The sequence below is a fragment of the Crinia signifera genome, chromosome 5 (genome assembly GCF_055691185.1).
Source record: "Crinia signifera chromosome 5, ASM5569118v1, whole genome shotgun sequence".
Classification (NCBI taxonomy): Eukaryota; Metazoa; Chordata; class Amphibia; order Anura; family Myobatrachidae; genus Crinia; species Crinia signifera.
In genome coordinates this window covers 235,003,906-235,020,117 of record NC_139221.1, presented here as the reverse complement: position 1 = coordinate 235,020,117, position 16,212 = coordinate 235,003,906, and the positions used below count along the sequence as shown (strand labels likewise).

At 41.3% G+C, this 16,212-nt stretch overlaps 2 protein-coding genes across 3 annotated transcripts in view; one reads left to right on the top strand and one right to left on the bottom strand.

The window, feature by feature from the left end:
• The window catches only part of LOC146080938 (uncharacterized), a 24,577-nt gene extending 16,853 nt beyond the window's left edge, over window positions 1-7,724 (bottom strand). Inside the window, exon 1 of one of the 2 annotated variants that reach the window (XM_083188666.1) lies at window positions 6,457-7,724. Coding sequence is in view for 1 of the 2 variants with exons in the window: in XM_083188665.1 (XP_083044791.1) it covers window position 5,752 (1 nt within the window). In the remaining variant the exon portion in view is untranslated. Of the gene's footprint in view, window positions 1-5,751 lie in introns of both variants that reach the window. The other variant, XM_083188665.1, reaches the window with a different exon arrangement.
• Window positions 6,155-16,212, top strand: part of TRIM71 (tripartite motif containing 71) — a 78,745-nt gene continuing 68,687 nt past the window's right edge. The window contains exon 1 of the mRNA XM_083188664.1: window positions 6,155-7,925. Coding sequence (XP_083044790.1) covers window positions 7,131-7,925 — 795 coding nt within the window. The 5' untranslated portion in view covers window positions 6,155-7,130. The remainder of the gene's footprint in view (window positions 7,926-16,212) is intronic.

Genomic DNA, 16,212 nt, shown 5'->3' with positions numbered 1-16,212 from the left:
TCATTACTTCTGCAGGAACCCCTGCAATAACATTGCTGATTTAACATAATCAACAAGTGTAATAAGCAAAATTGACTTGCAAATAAACGATCTTATGCCTCTATCCACTATAGAGAGGAACAATCAGGTTATGAGACGCTATCAATACTGTATTTAGGAGATAACTTTAAAAGAACTAATTGCTACTTCTGAAACAATTAGCAACAAAATAGCGCTACATAGCCAAGAATTTACAAGCAATCAGCCATCCCAGCTGATAATAGTAGCCAATTAATGGCTTATAAAAACCCTCCTGTGACGATCACCGTCACAGGCTCTGAAGAAGCTCCACCCCCAGCGAAACGGCCGTCTGACTGTTATTGTTTCAGCCGCACGAGCGGCTCACCCCCACACCCCGCCGCATCCAGCGGCAGTGATATTTATCTCCGACAACTTAGCCGCACTAGCGGCTCGCTCCCATACCCCACCGCACTGAGCGGCTGAAGACTTACCTAGCCGCACGAGCGGCTCACCCCCATACCCCGCCGCACTGAGCGGCTGAAGACTGACCTAGCCGCACGAGCGGCTCACCCCCATACCCCGCCGCTTACTAAACGGCACTTAACAGATCCGGATTTTGGGAAGAGACTGATACAGCGCACGGGTAATCGGCGGTAACCGCTACTTTCTATCTGTGCACTGCTGATAACTATAATCTCACTCCTGCATAAATTAACTACGTGCTGCACATACTTTTTGTACTAGATCTCATCTCATTGCATTGCAAAACATATGCTATGCAATGCTATCTAGACCAATTTGATTTTAATTAGATACATGAGGTAAAAATTTACCCTTTACAATACCAACAGTCCTACATAAGATTAAGTTTGTATAATTATTTAAATTAAGTACCATAAAGTACATTATGGAGAACAGTGTGATATACCGCGCTCCCTTCAGTGTTCCTATCTTGGAGTTGCGCTGCTTTAGCCAAATAGGGTTTTCCAATCCCTTTTTGATATACAAAGAACGTTATTGTTTGGGTGGGCTAAAGCGCTGCCTGTGTATGTAGTGAGTTGTAAGTTTGTGTGCAGAAAAATGAAAGAAGATAGTGTGTATAAAATTACGTTATTGGTTGTACTACCTGTATGGGGTGGAAAAGGAGTTGGTGATGTAAAGGTTGTTTTACTTGGTGTTTCGATACACACCTGTTTGGGGTCCCCACTTTCAGGGAATTTTGTTCATAGCTGTGTCACCCTAAGAAGATCCCTGACAGGGGTTCAGGTAGCCCTTTTTGGGGTTTCTTTCTCCTCCGTAGGTCCCTTGGTGTGGGATCTACGGTCTCCTTGGATGATGCGCGGTGAACAAATGGGTATGTGACCGAGTGTCAGAAAGGAGCCTGTTAGGGCTTCAGGCAGTTCTCTGAACTCCTTTACAATCTCATAGGCTTGGCAGCCTATGTCCTTTCTCGCCGCTGGATGCAGGGGATGGTATGCTATGCGTGTCTCCACTATATTAGTGGTCTGGTTTTGTTCTTTCTAATGCTATGCGCTGGGTAGGAGGGAGCCTCAAGGGCTTCAGGCGATCCTTAGGACCCCTTTACAATCCCATAGGTGTAACCTATGTGTCCTCCTCCTCAGGTATAGTACTGTTCAGCTATGCGGCTCAGCCTGTGTGAGTGTTGCAGTGTGTGTGGGGTTAACACGCTTGGCCGTGCTGGTCTGCCGGAGCTTCTGCGCCGGCGTTCAGGCTCCCACGCTTCCTGATGACATCACCTTGTGCACGGAGCTTGTTGTGGAGCTCCGTGTCCGGCTGCTTTGCCGTAGTCCTTCTCCCTGTTGGTGCGGGAGGGGTCTGGTGTGAATGTGTATGGATCACCTACGCGTTTCGGCTTTTGAAAACCTTTTCAAGGTTTAAAGTTTTAAAGTATTATGTTTATGCCAAATATTTCTCAAATACAGTACATTTTTATAACTAATATCACATTACATAACTATATTACACAAAGAATATACAATATACTCTGTGCTGCAGTAAACATTTAACAAACAATATTACAGGGCAAATCAGAGTAATAATGTTTGCCACGCAATTCATGTGGCTTGACTAAAGTACACAACATTAAATATGTGCTTATGATCAGTACCGGTGATGCGACCGCCAGTGCCGCTAAGTGTTCCGGGTGATGCGGCGCCAGGCCGCCATGTCATTCCAAGGGGGGGGGGGGACCTGCTGCAAACTGCCACCCTCCAGTGGCCGGCGCCCTAGGCAAATGCCTAGAGCTGCCCAGTGGTCCTGCTTATGATGTAGAAGTAATCTTTCTCAGGAAAGCATAATAAGTGAGAGATTTTGTGAGAAATCTCCAGTTTTTTTTAAAGCGGCAATCATTTACACTGCAAAATCAATTTGATTTTGCAGTGTAAATGATTGCCGCTTTAAAAAAAACTGGAGATTTCTCACAAAATCTCTCATTTTCTGATTCTCTCATCCTATTTAATCTCACCCAATATTCCTGCAAATCCAGACCACTTTTTCTTTTCAAGAATTGTACAGTAATGATGATGATGATGATAATAATAATGTAATTTATATAGCACTTTTTTCCTTGCAAGACTCAAATTGCATTTGCCTATAACGAGTCCCGGCAGCCGCAGCGCTGTTCTAATACAAAAAGGTGACACTTGGAAAATGGCTGCCCCCATACCGCAGACAATTTTTTCGTCTGCAGTATGGGGGCAGCCATTTCCCAAGTGTCACTTTTTCATTAGCAGCAGTAACGGGAGAGCCGCCCGGGACCCGGCGCAGACGGATGCGGCCAGCCGGCCACGCCGGCCAGAGGTAACACACACACACACAAACACGTCACACATACATACATACAAACACACACACACACACAGAAACACAACCCCCCCTCCCCACCGCCGTACCACGGCTCCCCTCCGCTCCATTTTTTTTTTTACCGGGGGGCGCCTCCTACATTGTCGGCAGGGGGGCGCCGAAAATCTAGTTACGCCGCTGCCGGACTGAGGTATTCTGGCAGTGTGGGGGGTGGGATCAGCATGATCCCTGCAATGCTGCCACTTTGTACATATTACATACATCTCTTCGTACATATTACATATTTCTTTCTTAGTACACACGGCCACCAAAAATTTATACGGATCGATACGCAGGTATGAATGGCTACGACATCGGAAAATATGAATGAGGAGACTGACAGCTTTGTTAATTTATTGTATTCTCCATTTGTATTTTCAGGTCGTATACGGCCGATCCCGTTCATACGGGGATCGGCAGGAATTCAGCGTGCAAATTTACCTCTAAGCTTTTTGTGTATATAAAGGTATCTTTAGGCAAACCCTCTCACTCAAAGATAAAGGGTACCCAACTCAAAGCATAGTAAAGCTCGGCCTGCATAAGAAGGTCTCTTTACTTTAAATATTTGATCAGGACAGGCATAGCCAAACTCACACTGAAAGGCACGGGAATGTGTCTGTAAAGCTCATCTCTGCACTCCAAACACAGTGGTGTAGCTAAGTGCCGAGGTGCCCGAAGCAAGGGCATGTTTCGCGCCGACTAAACACCCCCCCCCCCCCCCCCGTCCCCCGATTTGTAGTAGGTGGCAGAGGTGGAACAAGCGTGTTGTGGGCCCAGGTGCATAAATATGGTTTGGGCTCCCCAAACACACACACAAAAAACTAATTTTTTGCTTTGTTTACTTCAGATTTTAAGACTATGCCACACACCGTAATGTCCGTTACACATTCACACATCGTAATGCCCATTACACATTATGCCACACATGTAATGCCCATTACATGTTCACACACCATGAGGCCCATTACATGTAATGCCCATTACACATTGTTACGCACCGTAATGAAAATTACACATTATCCCGCACACCATAGTGCCCAATACATATTATGCCACACACTGTAAGGCCGATTACACTGCACACCTTAATGCCCATTCTACTCCTGCTTATACAGTTTATACGCCCATTATTGCCCCTTACACAATTCCCCAGTAGTGTCCATTACACATAATGCCCCCAGTAGTTCCCCTGGAAGAGAGAGAGAGAGGATGTAATACGCAGGAGAGACACTACCTGACTACAGCACTGAGGAGGCATAGACAGACGGATCACCATATGGGTGCATAGATGGGCAGACAGAAGGATGGGCGGATGGACAGAACACTATGTGGATGCATAGATAGGGGTCATAAACAGAATGACGCATAGACAGACAGACAGATGAGGGGGCATAGACAGACAGGCAGATGGCTGGGTAAGGTCATGGTGGACAGAGGGGCAGACACACACAGACTGCATTACTCAATGTACAAATACCCTGACATGCCCTGGTAAGATGTACACTCCTATATGACTGGCAGAACCTGTCAGCGATTCCCTGTTAAGACATGCTGCCATGCACAGTGCTTAATGCCACCTACATACACAGCACACACCCAGCGTCACACACACAAACAATGCACACAGTGCTACTGGTTAATGCGGGTCCTCCTGGCATTATATTTAGACATGTCCCTCTGCAGGTCACCCCATCCATTCCCAACCCTGACAGTAGCTGTCAACCGTGGTGGTCCATGTGTTTGACTCCCCTTGCTTCACGTGTGCATCCCCCCTTCTCTGCTCCCTGTGTGTGAAGCTCCGTCCACTCAGCATGTGTGCGGCTCCACTCCCCGCCCTGCTTCCTGTGTGTGCGGCTAATCCTCCCCTACTGCCCGTGTATGCGGCTCCCCTCTTCCACTCCCCGAGTGTGCGACTCCCCTCCTCTGCTCCCCGTTTGTGTGCAGTTCCCTACACTCCCCATTTTTAAATTCTTTGGACAGGGGCATAGGGAGGGTGGAGCCGGCGGTGCACGGCTCCGGCACCCTGTGAACTTTCGGCGCCTCTGTCCAAAGAATGTAATCTCATTTAAAAATGGGGATGATATAGTTTATATAATAAATAAAAATCATAGTAAAAAGATTTGTCCAAAGTACAATGTAAAACAATGGAAATATTAACAGAGTGCTCTTCATATAAACCAAAAGAGGGAGACCGAGAGGAAAGATGTAACCCATGTTAGCTAGAAAAGAGTCTGCAACTCCTGCTCACCTGGTGGCAATCGCAACAGGAACAGGAAGAGGGTGACAGGGGCAGCAGTGCATCAATGGTAGTTCCACCTCTGGCCCAGTTAAAATGCTGTAATGTCCAACTAGTGGCCAAGTCATAACGGGTATGGATCATTAGGTCACCAGCATGTTGGTTGACAGTCAGTAGGTCGACATCCTTAGTTAGACATGCATTTAGGTTGACATGAGTCTAGGTCGCCATGGGTTAGGTCGACAGGGTCATTAGGTCGACATGGGTCATCGACAGTCAAAAGGTCGACATGGGGTTTTTCAAAAATGTTTGCCCTGAATTTCGACATGGACACTGAAATGTAGTAACCTCGCATGCTTCGGGCACATTATTTTATTCTCCCACCATGCCCTAGTGGATGGTAGGGCATGAAATACCGCCTGTCGGCACGTCGGCTCAGAAAAACATGAAAAACCCCATGTCGACCTTTTGACTGTCCACCTACCCCCATGTCAACCTAATGACCCTGTCGACCTAGGCTCATGTTGACCATCCTGCATGTCGACCTAATGACTATCGACCAACATGCTGGGAACCCAGTGACCGTTTCCTGTCATAATGACAAACAACAATTTGCTTTCAGTTGATAAGAATTGGCTTGGAGAATAACATACTTATACTTGGTGACACATGATTCCTTCATTTCCTTTCCTTTAGGGCAATGATGAGTTTCCAGCATTATCGCTGTATTACGCACCAGTCAGTTCACCCTTGCAAGACCACTCAGCATGGAATGGTAACTTTATTGTGCTCTGCTGGGACCGACTCTCTAGGAAAACGAGTGTCAAAAAAAAGCATCCTATTTTGTAGGGTATGTGATGCTCGATTAACCCTTAAATATACACTAATAGTTTAATGCAATTTAAGAAAATAAAAAAATAAATAAAACTATTAAATCCTGGCAGCAGCTGCTGTGATATCTGCATTCTTGTTCAGCAGACCCGCCCCTTTGTTGTGCAAAGTAGATGGCACCAGTGCTGCTGTAGTGTTTCCTGTTATTCCTAGAAGCTCCCCTCCCCTCCTGCTGGCAGCCAGCACTCCCCACCCCTCACTGCTCCGGCTGGCGGAAGTCAGGGCTGCCGTTCTGTTCATTAAAGAGCCAGTAGTTCAAGCTGGTAGCATTTACAGCACGCGTGCAGGGCTAGAGCTGGATCTCCAGGCAGATCACCCCTGGCACAGCCATCAGGACATCCACTATGCGCTGACAACATGGGAAGCGTGGGCAGGAGAGACAAGCACAACAAATGGAGGGGATGCAGCTCTGCGGACTGAGCATTCACTGGAGATCCCCTGGCAGCTCTACCTAGCCACCGAAATACCTCAGTCGCAGGATCGCAGCGCTTTCCAGGAGCCGTCACAGCAGGTCAGCCCGGATTCTACAACTTGTGCGTTTAGGATGGATCGTGCAGGAAAGGTGATCTGATGATGGGGTGCGACAGGGTGAGATGAATAATTGAAGGCTGCTTGGCAGGGAGCTGGAGGCGGCGGTGTGCGCTGTGAGATCCGGGGAAGCGTTCTGCAGCACAGGCGGAGGGGGGTGTGTCTGGCATGCTCCTGCTGGATCCCATCGCAGCACTGTGCTAGGGAGAATGCTTATGTAAAACTTTGCATTGTCTTGTCTATGTGGGGGGTTCCTGACACCCCATCAATGTGTGGAAACCTTTATCATGGAAGATGTTTGGCATCACGAAGCTTGCAGCTGTTCAATATATCCATGCTGAACTGCTGACAACAGGGGACTGAGGCAGAGAGTCACTTATTGATTACACCTGGGAGGTCTACTACAAATACTCCATGTAAACAACCCCTGGAGAAAAGGTGTGAGTGTGGTAGAAAGCCCTAGTAGAGGTCTTGCAGTACTTCCCCACACATACAGATACATGTAAGAAGCAGGACAGTGAAAGAAGAGGATAACATGCTTTCAATGATCTGATTCCTTATGAATTTGTGGCCACTGATTGGGTGTAACACATTGCCCCCTCTGTTCATGTAAATGGCTTCATTCCCAGAGTCAGATTTCCAGCTGTGCCCACTGTGTAAGGAGATGTGTGTATCCACTGCGCCCATCTCCTCCTCCAGCTCATCCTCTTCTTCCTCTCAAACCTCAAGCAGCAGTATTGGGGGTGGCAGCCTTGGGACAGCTCCCCGAAGATTACACGTCTTACCGTGTCTACACGCCTTTTGTCGCCAGTGCTTAGAGGGGCACAGGAGCCCTGGGGACTCCCTGCAGCTGCATTGTCCTGTGTGTGACCACAAGGTACTCATGTCTGAAGCTGGCATGGATGCTTTACCCTCCTCCACCTTTCTGCACCTCAGTAACCTGCTGGATGCGGTAGTGGGGGCTGGTGAGGAGCCACAAAGCAACGGGAGCCGAGGTGGTGGAAATGGTGCCCGGCGGCAGCAACGTTCTCGTTCGGCATCCTGTTCCTCCTCCAGTCTTCTACGCCGAGCACCCCCCAGCCAACCTGAGCCGCGCTGTTCCTCCTGTGATGAGGGCAATGGAGCCTGCTCACACTGCCTGGATTGCCAGGAGAACCTGTGTGACAACTGCCTACGGGCTCACCAAAGAGTGCGACTCACTAAGGACCACTTCATAGAACGCTTCACAGGCCCAGGGAACAGGGCACCTGGATGCCTAAGTGGCACTGCCTCCCCTTGTAACTCTGCAGCATCCAGTGTTGCTACTACCTCATCCTCCTCCACCTCATCACCCTTCCAGGGCAGTGCCTTTTCCATTCTGCCCATGTACCCGGAGAGAATTGCTTACTGCCAGCAGCACGATGAGGAGGTGAGTCCTGGGGTGGCGCCAAATTGATTCTCATTTTGATTGGTTTATCCTACGTCACTTTAAAAAAAAAAAAAAAAAAATTTGTAGTTTATCTGGAAAATATTTTTACAAAGGGCTGTTGTGCATGGTGTTCTAGAGACCAAGTAAAAGGGTTAACTAACCCGTATCCCCTAAAATGCCCCCCCCCCCCCCCCCCCCCAAAAAAAAAAGAAAAAAATCAAATATAACCCACATATATTTCAATTATATCCATTCATTGACATTTTTTTGGTCATAAAAATATATACTATAATATATGTAAAAAAAAAAAAAATCATTTACCTTCATTTAATCATTATTTTTATTTGGTTTTCATATATATATATATATATATATATATATATATATATATATATATATATATATATATATATTTTTTTTTTTTTCCATCTTTGCTTTCTGTCAACCTGTAAATTTACCATACATAGTATGCGGGTGTTAATTTTAATGTGAAATAAGGGTTCCAGGAAAATTGCGCAGTTAAAATACCCAGTTCATTACAAAACCTTAAATATGTGTCACCAAAGTCATGTTCTTGTGTTGAGTTGTTATCTTTAATAAACCACAAACTTGGAATCAAATTCTGAGTTTAAATTTTGCCATTTTAATAGTACTGTGGTTTTCAAGAACAAGAAGAAAAATCACCTATTGGTTGCACATTTCCAGTTATTTTTTAAGTTAATGTGTCTTTAAATGGGGGAGTTATTCTTAATACTTCTGTATTCCCACAGCATAGTTGCATTTGTTACAGTGCCAGCTTTCCCTTATTCGTGCATTTGTTATTGAGTAATTTATTCTGAATAGTTTTGAAAAGATTTTCTTAGTTGTGTGTGGTCCAGTTGAATCTGCAGTGGGCACAATTTCTGGGGAAGCTATTAGAAAAACTGTTTTCAAAATATATAAAGTAAAATCTGTTACAACAACATGTTATCAAAAGTATAAATGGTTTTTGTGTGGGGATTGTGTTGGTTTTGTATTTTACTTCATTTTATGTTGTGGTCATATGGACAATCTGGATTTATTTCCAAGCCCTATGAATAAGTATCTAAACTTTTTAAGTCTACAGTAAGCAGTAGTTTTGACTTTTGCTAACAATATTCTTATGTTTGTTTATGAATAAATATATAACCTTGTTTTACAGTGGATAAGTCGCTCTTTCCTTCAGATACAGTTTAAACTATTTCTTTAATTTAAAAATGGTCATGTTGGCAATGCCAAAAATGCATCTTTTTAGGATGCAGAAGGATAAAAGGTGTCTGTGTATCTTTTCTCTGTAGTCCTGATCTAATATGTTAACAGCATTGCTAGAAGTAGTATTAGAGGGACTGATGCAACTACAATATTTGAAAGGCATTGAAGAACAATGTGAAGCCTAATACTCAGTAATATCTAGGAGGGTATTTATGAATGCTCCAAGAGAGACAATTATGAGGTAAAGTACTATAAATTGGCTCCTGTCATTTTTCAAACAAAAAAAAAAATGACAAATGGAAGACAGAAGCTGATTGGCTAGTACTTTATCTCTCACAATGTTATTTCTCTCCAGTCTTTGATAAATAGCCATCCTGGAAACAGAAAAAAAATCAGCATGACGTATAGAGATGCTCTGTAGTTTATCATTTCTTGGTAGGTTATATTGAACTTAATCAGTAGTTGAGTTTCGTCGACATGTTAAAGATGTTAATATTGTGATATACTTGTTTCCATTGTGTTCTAAAGAGAAAAGTAATTCTAGACTTGAGCATGAAAAGAACAGAGGTGTGTCTCTAACTGGCTGTCTGACCGTCTCACTGTCTTATCTCTGGCACCTGTAATTATGAATGTCTTGGTAATGATAAAAAACAAACAAAAAACAAAGACACATTTTTAATCAATCTAACCCTACAATTTGTAATGAGCAGTTCTAGGTATTTGCTGGGAGACACTGTTCCGTCTCCCCTTCAATCTTGATCATTCTAGAGTGGAACTTGTGTTTTATTCTAAGCAAATGAGTAACTGTAGTTGATGTATATTGTAATTTTTGGCACCCTTCTTAGTGTGCCTGCGCACGAGAGGATTGGGATTGGTATGATATGGTTTCTCACCTGCTACAGCGTGTGATGTTACACTGATGGTATATTTATAAATTGTGCTGCCTGAGCAATGTTCAGATGGCTGCGAGAGCAAAGGGATGTTTATATCCTGTACTTATATTGTGGCACAACAATCCTGCTTATACACGTGTCTTGCGGTTTTAAATGGAAGCAGCATGTGCGAATGTTTTGACTTTGATTGTCAAACCATTTCTCAGTGCCTAATAAATTATATGTATTATCTGTCTTTCAGTCAGACGGGTAATTATCAATGCTTGCAGAAACAAAATTAAATTTATGAGGAATAGTACCAGCCAGTCAGCTTCTGCCTTACATTTTAAAGGCTCTGTTTGAAAATGGTAGTAAGGAGCTGATTGGTTTCTGCTTTCTCTCACAATTTTATATATCTAGAAGCTTGAATGAGAAATACCAATAGGCTGTTATACTGTCTTAAGATTTACATGAGCAAAATAGAATTGGAGTTATGTAATAAACTGCATTATTTTGATCTATTTTTATAGTAAAATGATTACTTCTACTTATTATTTCCGACTTAAGACTGGTACATTTGCAGAAGCATCCTGGCCATTGCTGCTGTACATTAGTATTTGGTAACTGCCAATATTTCTGTATTATTTATGCAGTGTTACCAAGTTGCTTTGTCTGGATCTTTTTATTTTTTATTAATATGTTCGTCTCCCTTTTTTATACGACATTCTTAAATACATATTTCTTTGTGCATGACACAGTGACACTTTTTTCTTTCTGATAGTTCAGTGTACACAAACTCTGTTTAATTCTCAAAAGTGTAAAATATATATAATATATCTATCATGCTGTGTGGCAGGTGTATATTAAACCTATTTAAATGGATGGTGTATACACTTTAGTCCCTTCCCCAAGATATCTCGTTTTTCTATGCAAATTTCCTAAAGCTAGAGAAACACAAATACTTCTGGATATTAGGTGCTCAACCTGTATTTTTATGAATGTCTTAAAGAAAACCTGGAAATTTTATAACCTGCTTTTGGATTAAGATGTGTGTGAATATCCCCTGGCAAATATTGCGGTTTGTTTTCTATGGTCTGTAAATAACAAAGTGAATTTTGCACAAAAATAAAACAGAATTGAAAACTTTTTATTCTCCTATCTAAATGACTGCATGAATATAAATGTTAACTGAATTGGTGAAAGGGTATAATCCAAACAAAATGATCCATAGTGAAATCTATTGAACAGGACCCACCCATTTTTGATAAAACAATCGGTACTTGTGTATTATCTGGGCGCCCGATTTTTGTCATCGCATGCCACTACTTAAGGCATGCGATGCGATTTTTCATTGTAAAGTCACCCATGGGTGATTTTATACCCCCCACTATCCAACTACGCATGGAGTTGATTTTATATAGTGTGGCGAGCGCAGCGAGGGGACGCAGATTACTTTACATGTATTCTGCGGGGCTCGCCACTCTATATAAAATCAACTCCATGCGTAGTTGGATAGTGGGGGTATGAAATCACCCATGGGTGACTATACAATTAAAAATCGGTTCTTTACAATAAAAAATCGCATCGCATGAATTGTATGCCACTATATTGCATGCGATGTAATACAATGAAAAAATCGGGTGCCCAGATATTACACAAGTACCAAACAATCAAGTATAAAAGTGTCCTGTCCACATGAGTTGTCCCTTAAGAACAGTTCTGTAATGCTTATCAGCTGCAAATGATCTGGACTGTGAATGTCATGAACAGTGATTTTATAGTTTTGTTCATATGTTCTCCTGTACCCATAAATATTAGTCCTAAAGGCTATGCTTTTAATCAAATGAAGCAGCTAGTCTAAGTAACACTTTTTCATAGGCATATCAGGTCATTGCAGTGTGGTAGGTCAATACCTGTACATCAGACTGGAGGGATTTATGTGTTTATATTAACATATAATAAGTGTCAGGAAAGTCTCTGTGGGTGTCCAGTAGTTACAGTATTAGGTTTCCGCATCTGATTCAACTCTGTGTTCCCCGCGTTGATAATCCCCTTTCTGTTGATCCTAGAGAGTAGGTGTTTGGAAAAGGAATGTACGGTGACCAATATTTGTCTGGAAGTGTCAAACACAAATGTTTCTTTCATTTGTGGTTATTATATTTATACAGATCGAAGAATGAAAACTGCGTAAATACGAACACGTCACTGTTTGTGACAGTTACTCACTGACATTATCTCTTGATGTTCCTTTTTGCTAGTGGTCTGGGCAGAAAGCACACTCCTCTTTACTCATTTAATATGAAGTAATCCAAGACATGATTTTAAATGGAGGTTTTTCTTCCCGACAGCTGGATTTACTGGCTTTCTTACTAAGGAGGATTGTTTCAGAGTGCAATGAATTGTTTAGAGAGAATTTTTTTTTTTTATTAAACCAGACTTGTGGTAATGAGTAATCGTCGTGTGTCTCAGACTTCAAGCCTGTCATTTATGCTGTACTGTGTTGTGGGTGTGAGATAATGTATACAGCAATTCCTATATCCGTCAAGTTCTATCTATTCTTGTGTCTGTCGCAAATCTGGATCTGATCATTGCTAAATCGTTGTTACCGCGTGTTTTTAAGATAATTTCTCGCAATGAGGCATGATGTCAATATTTGGGCATTTTATGTAAATATGCAACCCTGTTTTTCCATGAAAATACAGGATCTTCTACCATTTTAATTTGCTGTTATACATGTTTTCTTAGATCTTACAACAGACCCATTAATAATTTTAGATTCCGATTTCCCGTTTTTTTTTCACCCTCTATCTCCACCACAATGTTTAACTGTGCGTTAACCTTTTGTACAATTCTTTTATTTCTTATGGTAAAATGACTACCTATGCTTTGCTAATATGAATTTTATGGTTTTTAGAAACTAATACTGTCTTTTCTTGTCCTCGTTCCCTAAAGTTTGTTTAATTCAAACAGACATAATTATACAAACGCCTGCTTTATAGAGCTAGAGTAAAATCTAGATATCTTTAGAAATGAAGAGTGAAGACAAAACTTAAACCATAAAATTGTTATGAAAACTTTTTATGTAGTGTGTGTGTGTGTGTGTGTGTACATGGGAAGAATAGATTGGCCAAGTGGTTCTGATCTACCATCAAATTCTATGGGAGAAGTTTACGACGATGGGAGTACTATTTATTTATTAGTAGTTTCTTATATAGTGCGCACATTTTGCAGCATTTTACAGAGATGTTGGGATAGTATATGGGATGTTGCAATGGGCAACCAATCACAATCTACTTATTTAACACCTAGAAGATAATAGTATCTGGTAGGTTGCCCATAGCAACATCCCATCATATGCACCTGTTAAGCCATTTGTTTTGCAGAGATTATGCTTTGTGGTAAAATAAGTATTTGGATGTAGTAATGCCCCGTACAAACGGGGCAATGGGAACAGTGTGCTGAACAATCTGTCATTGCCACTGTTCTCAATTGAGAGAACACTGGCGATGACTAGATTTATACTAGTCAGGCGATGTGTGGGACTGTGTATCATCGGTGGGGCCATACACACTGAGCGATCCATGCTTCATTTATAAATGATCTAGACAGACCGCTTAGAAATGGGGCTGTTATCTCCCCGTGTGTATGTCCCATAAAGCCCTGTACACACGGTATTATTGTTAAGTGATATATCGCTCAGCAGGCGGATCCCCCTCCGTGTCACATTTTTTCATCAGTGACCAGCAATGGTTGCTGATAAGAGACCCACTGCCAGAGACCACTACAGGGCTGGTCGCGGGAGCATGCTCCTGGCAACAGTCACCCCGTTCACACGGGTATATGGTCACTCAGCGACCATATCTCTGGCGATCAAGGCTGAAATCACCCCGTGTGTACGGGGCTTAAGTCTCCAAGGGCCAGATGTATCAAGCTTCATAAAGTGGAGAGTGATAAACAACCAGCCAATCAGCTCCTGCCTGTTCTTTTTACACATACATACCTGTAACATGACAGGCAGAAGCTGGTTGTTAATCACTCCACTTTTTTGAAGCTTGATGCATCTGGCCCCTAGTCTGTGACTCATCCCAGTACAAGACACTGAAATATGCTGATAAACGGACTCTTGCGAATTCAAGAGACTCTCCTAATCCTGATATTCATCTAATTTATATACATAATGAAGCAGACCTATTTCTCTTTTCTTCCTGTTTGCTTATCGATATTAATGAAGGTACTGATCAATATATGGATATCTGTGAGCTACTGGCCACATTGTGATATCTGTAAAACATTGCAGTGGGCGTGGCTCTCAAAACAACACCCACTCATCAGATCAAAATGATTTGTATTGGACATGTTGGTATCCAGAATATGGCTTCTATTTGCCTGGGTGTGCTAACATGCATAGGAAAAGATTAGTCTGATCAGCACCTATTAATTGCTTTTAACCAATTTTGCTGCTTAGATTTGTGTCTTAATTGGAAACGGGGGCAGGATCATACCATGTGTGACCAGCGCAGTAGTTTGTTTGAATTTATTACTTTATAATCAACCTTCTAAACTTATTTATAAACCTGTGTGTATACAACTTATACATTTATTTATTTTTTTAGTTAAAGATTTTGGAAAAACTCATATTTTCTTCCATACATGGCCATGAATACAACAGAATCACCTTTTTAGATTACTGGAGCAATAAGTAGCTGACATTAACTTAAGTACTTTAACAGTTAAGAATTTAAATATAAAATATTATTCACATTGTGATGAATAAATAAAAAATAGATTTGTTAATAGAAAACCTATATGTTACAATTATGAATGTTTATATTAAACACCTTTTTTTTTCACACATTTATGAGAGTAAAACATTTAACTTTTTGTTTTGTTGTGAATGTTTAGACTATTGTGCGCTCTAGGGTTTTTCATTTTTCTTTTCTTTTTGTGGCGTTTAATACTTTGTTTTTTTGTCATGTGCCTTGAGTCCTGTTTGAGAGCTATAGAAAGAAAAATTATTTATTATTCAGATACTTATTTTAATTTGACTAAGAATGTAGAGTCATCCACATTTCCAAATGATTTGCAAGTAAATAACTTTTATGATTTCGAATACAAGGGGGTGTGAACTGTTTAGACTTAGATTTATATAGAAACGTGTGTATGTAATCTAAACCTACAATTTACAAAAAAATGTAGATAAAATTGTGTTAAAGTGTTTACCAGTGAAACTAGTTTCTAAAAGAGAGGATATTTATGTACAGTAACATTACACATTTTTAAATGTTATGTTTACAAGTGTTCAGGAGGTCTATTTAGAGAGTTAAAATTGTGGAGAACGTCCAGCCAATTACATTTTTTATTATTTTCCAGGGTAACCTATGAAGAGCTTAGAATTCTAAGACTTTGTTGTACATGCCTTGAGGTATTCACATTGGATATTCAAAACAAATGCTAATAGATTCCTTTTTAAGGCATTTTAGTCTTCCTAAAATAGTAACATTCTTTTGGTTAAACTACATTTTCACTTTATAAGGTTTTTAACTTCATTGTGCTAGCACTGATGCTGTTGTGTTCTCCATCTTATGTTTGTTTCATTTACTTTATTCTAATGTACATATGGTAGCATCAAATTATTTTGCATAACTTTTTAGCCTTGGAGCATTACTATTTTAAATCATTAACACTCCTTTTCTGCATTACTGGACATATTTAACTTCACCTTTTTTTTTTTTTTTTTTTTTTTTTTTTTTTTGCCGTTTTAAGGCGCTAAATAGCCAGTAATAACCCTCATTGTTGTGATAGTCGGCACCAGTGTGTCTGTTTTCCCAAACATTCCCTGAGCAGTGTCTCTGCATTTAGAGTAATGAGCTCAAACTCCATTGTCCTAGAGTCAATAAATTCCTTTGGAGTTTTATTTCCTTGGGGTAATTGAACAGGACTTCAAAGATGTGAAAATTTTAACCTCTTAAGAGACGGGGCAGTTGTGCAAATTCCTGAAGTCTGTGTCATGCATACCTTGAAAATGGTCTTTATTTTTAGTTTTTGTTTCGATTGTGTTTGTGATTGGCTGCTAATATTTGCCTGTTATCCATTAAGTAACTCCACGTGTCAGGATTTCCGTTGATGCAGATTAGTACTTTTGTAGCTTGACCAATTTTTATTCATTACACTGTAGGCTGATTCTA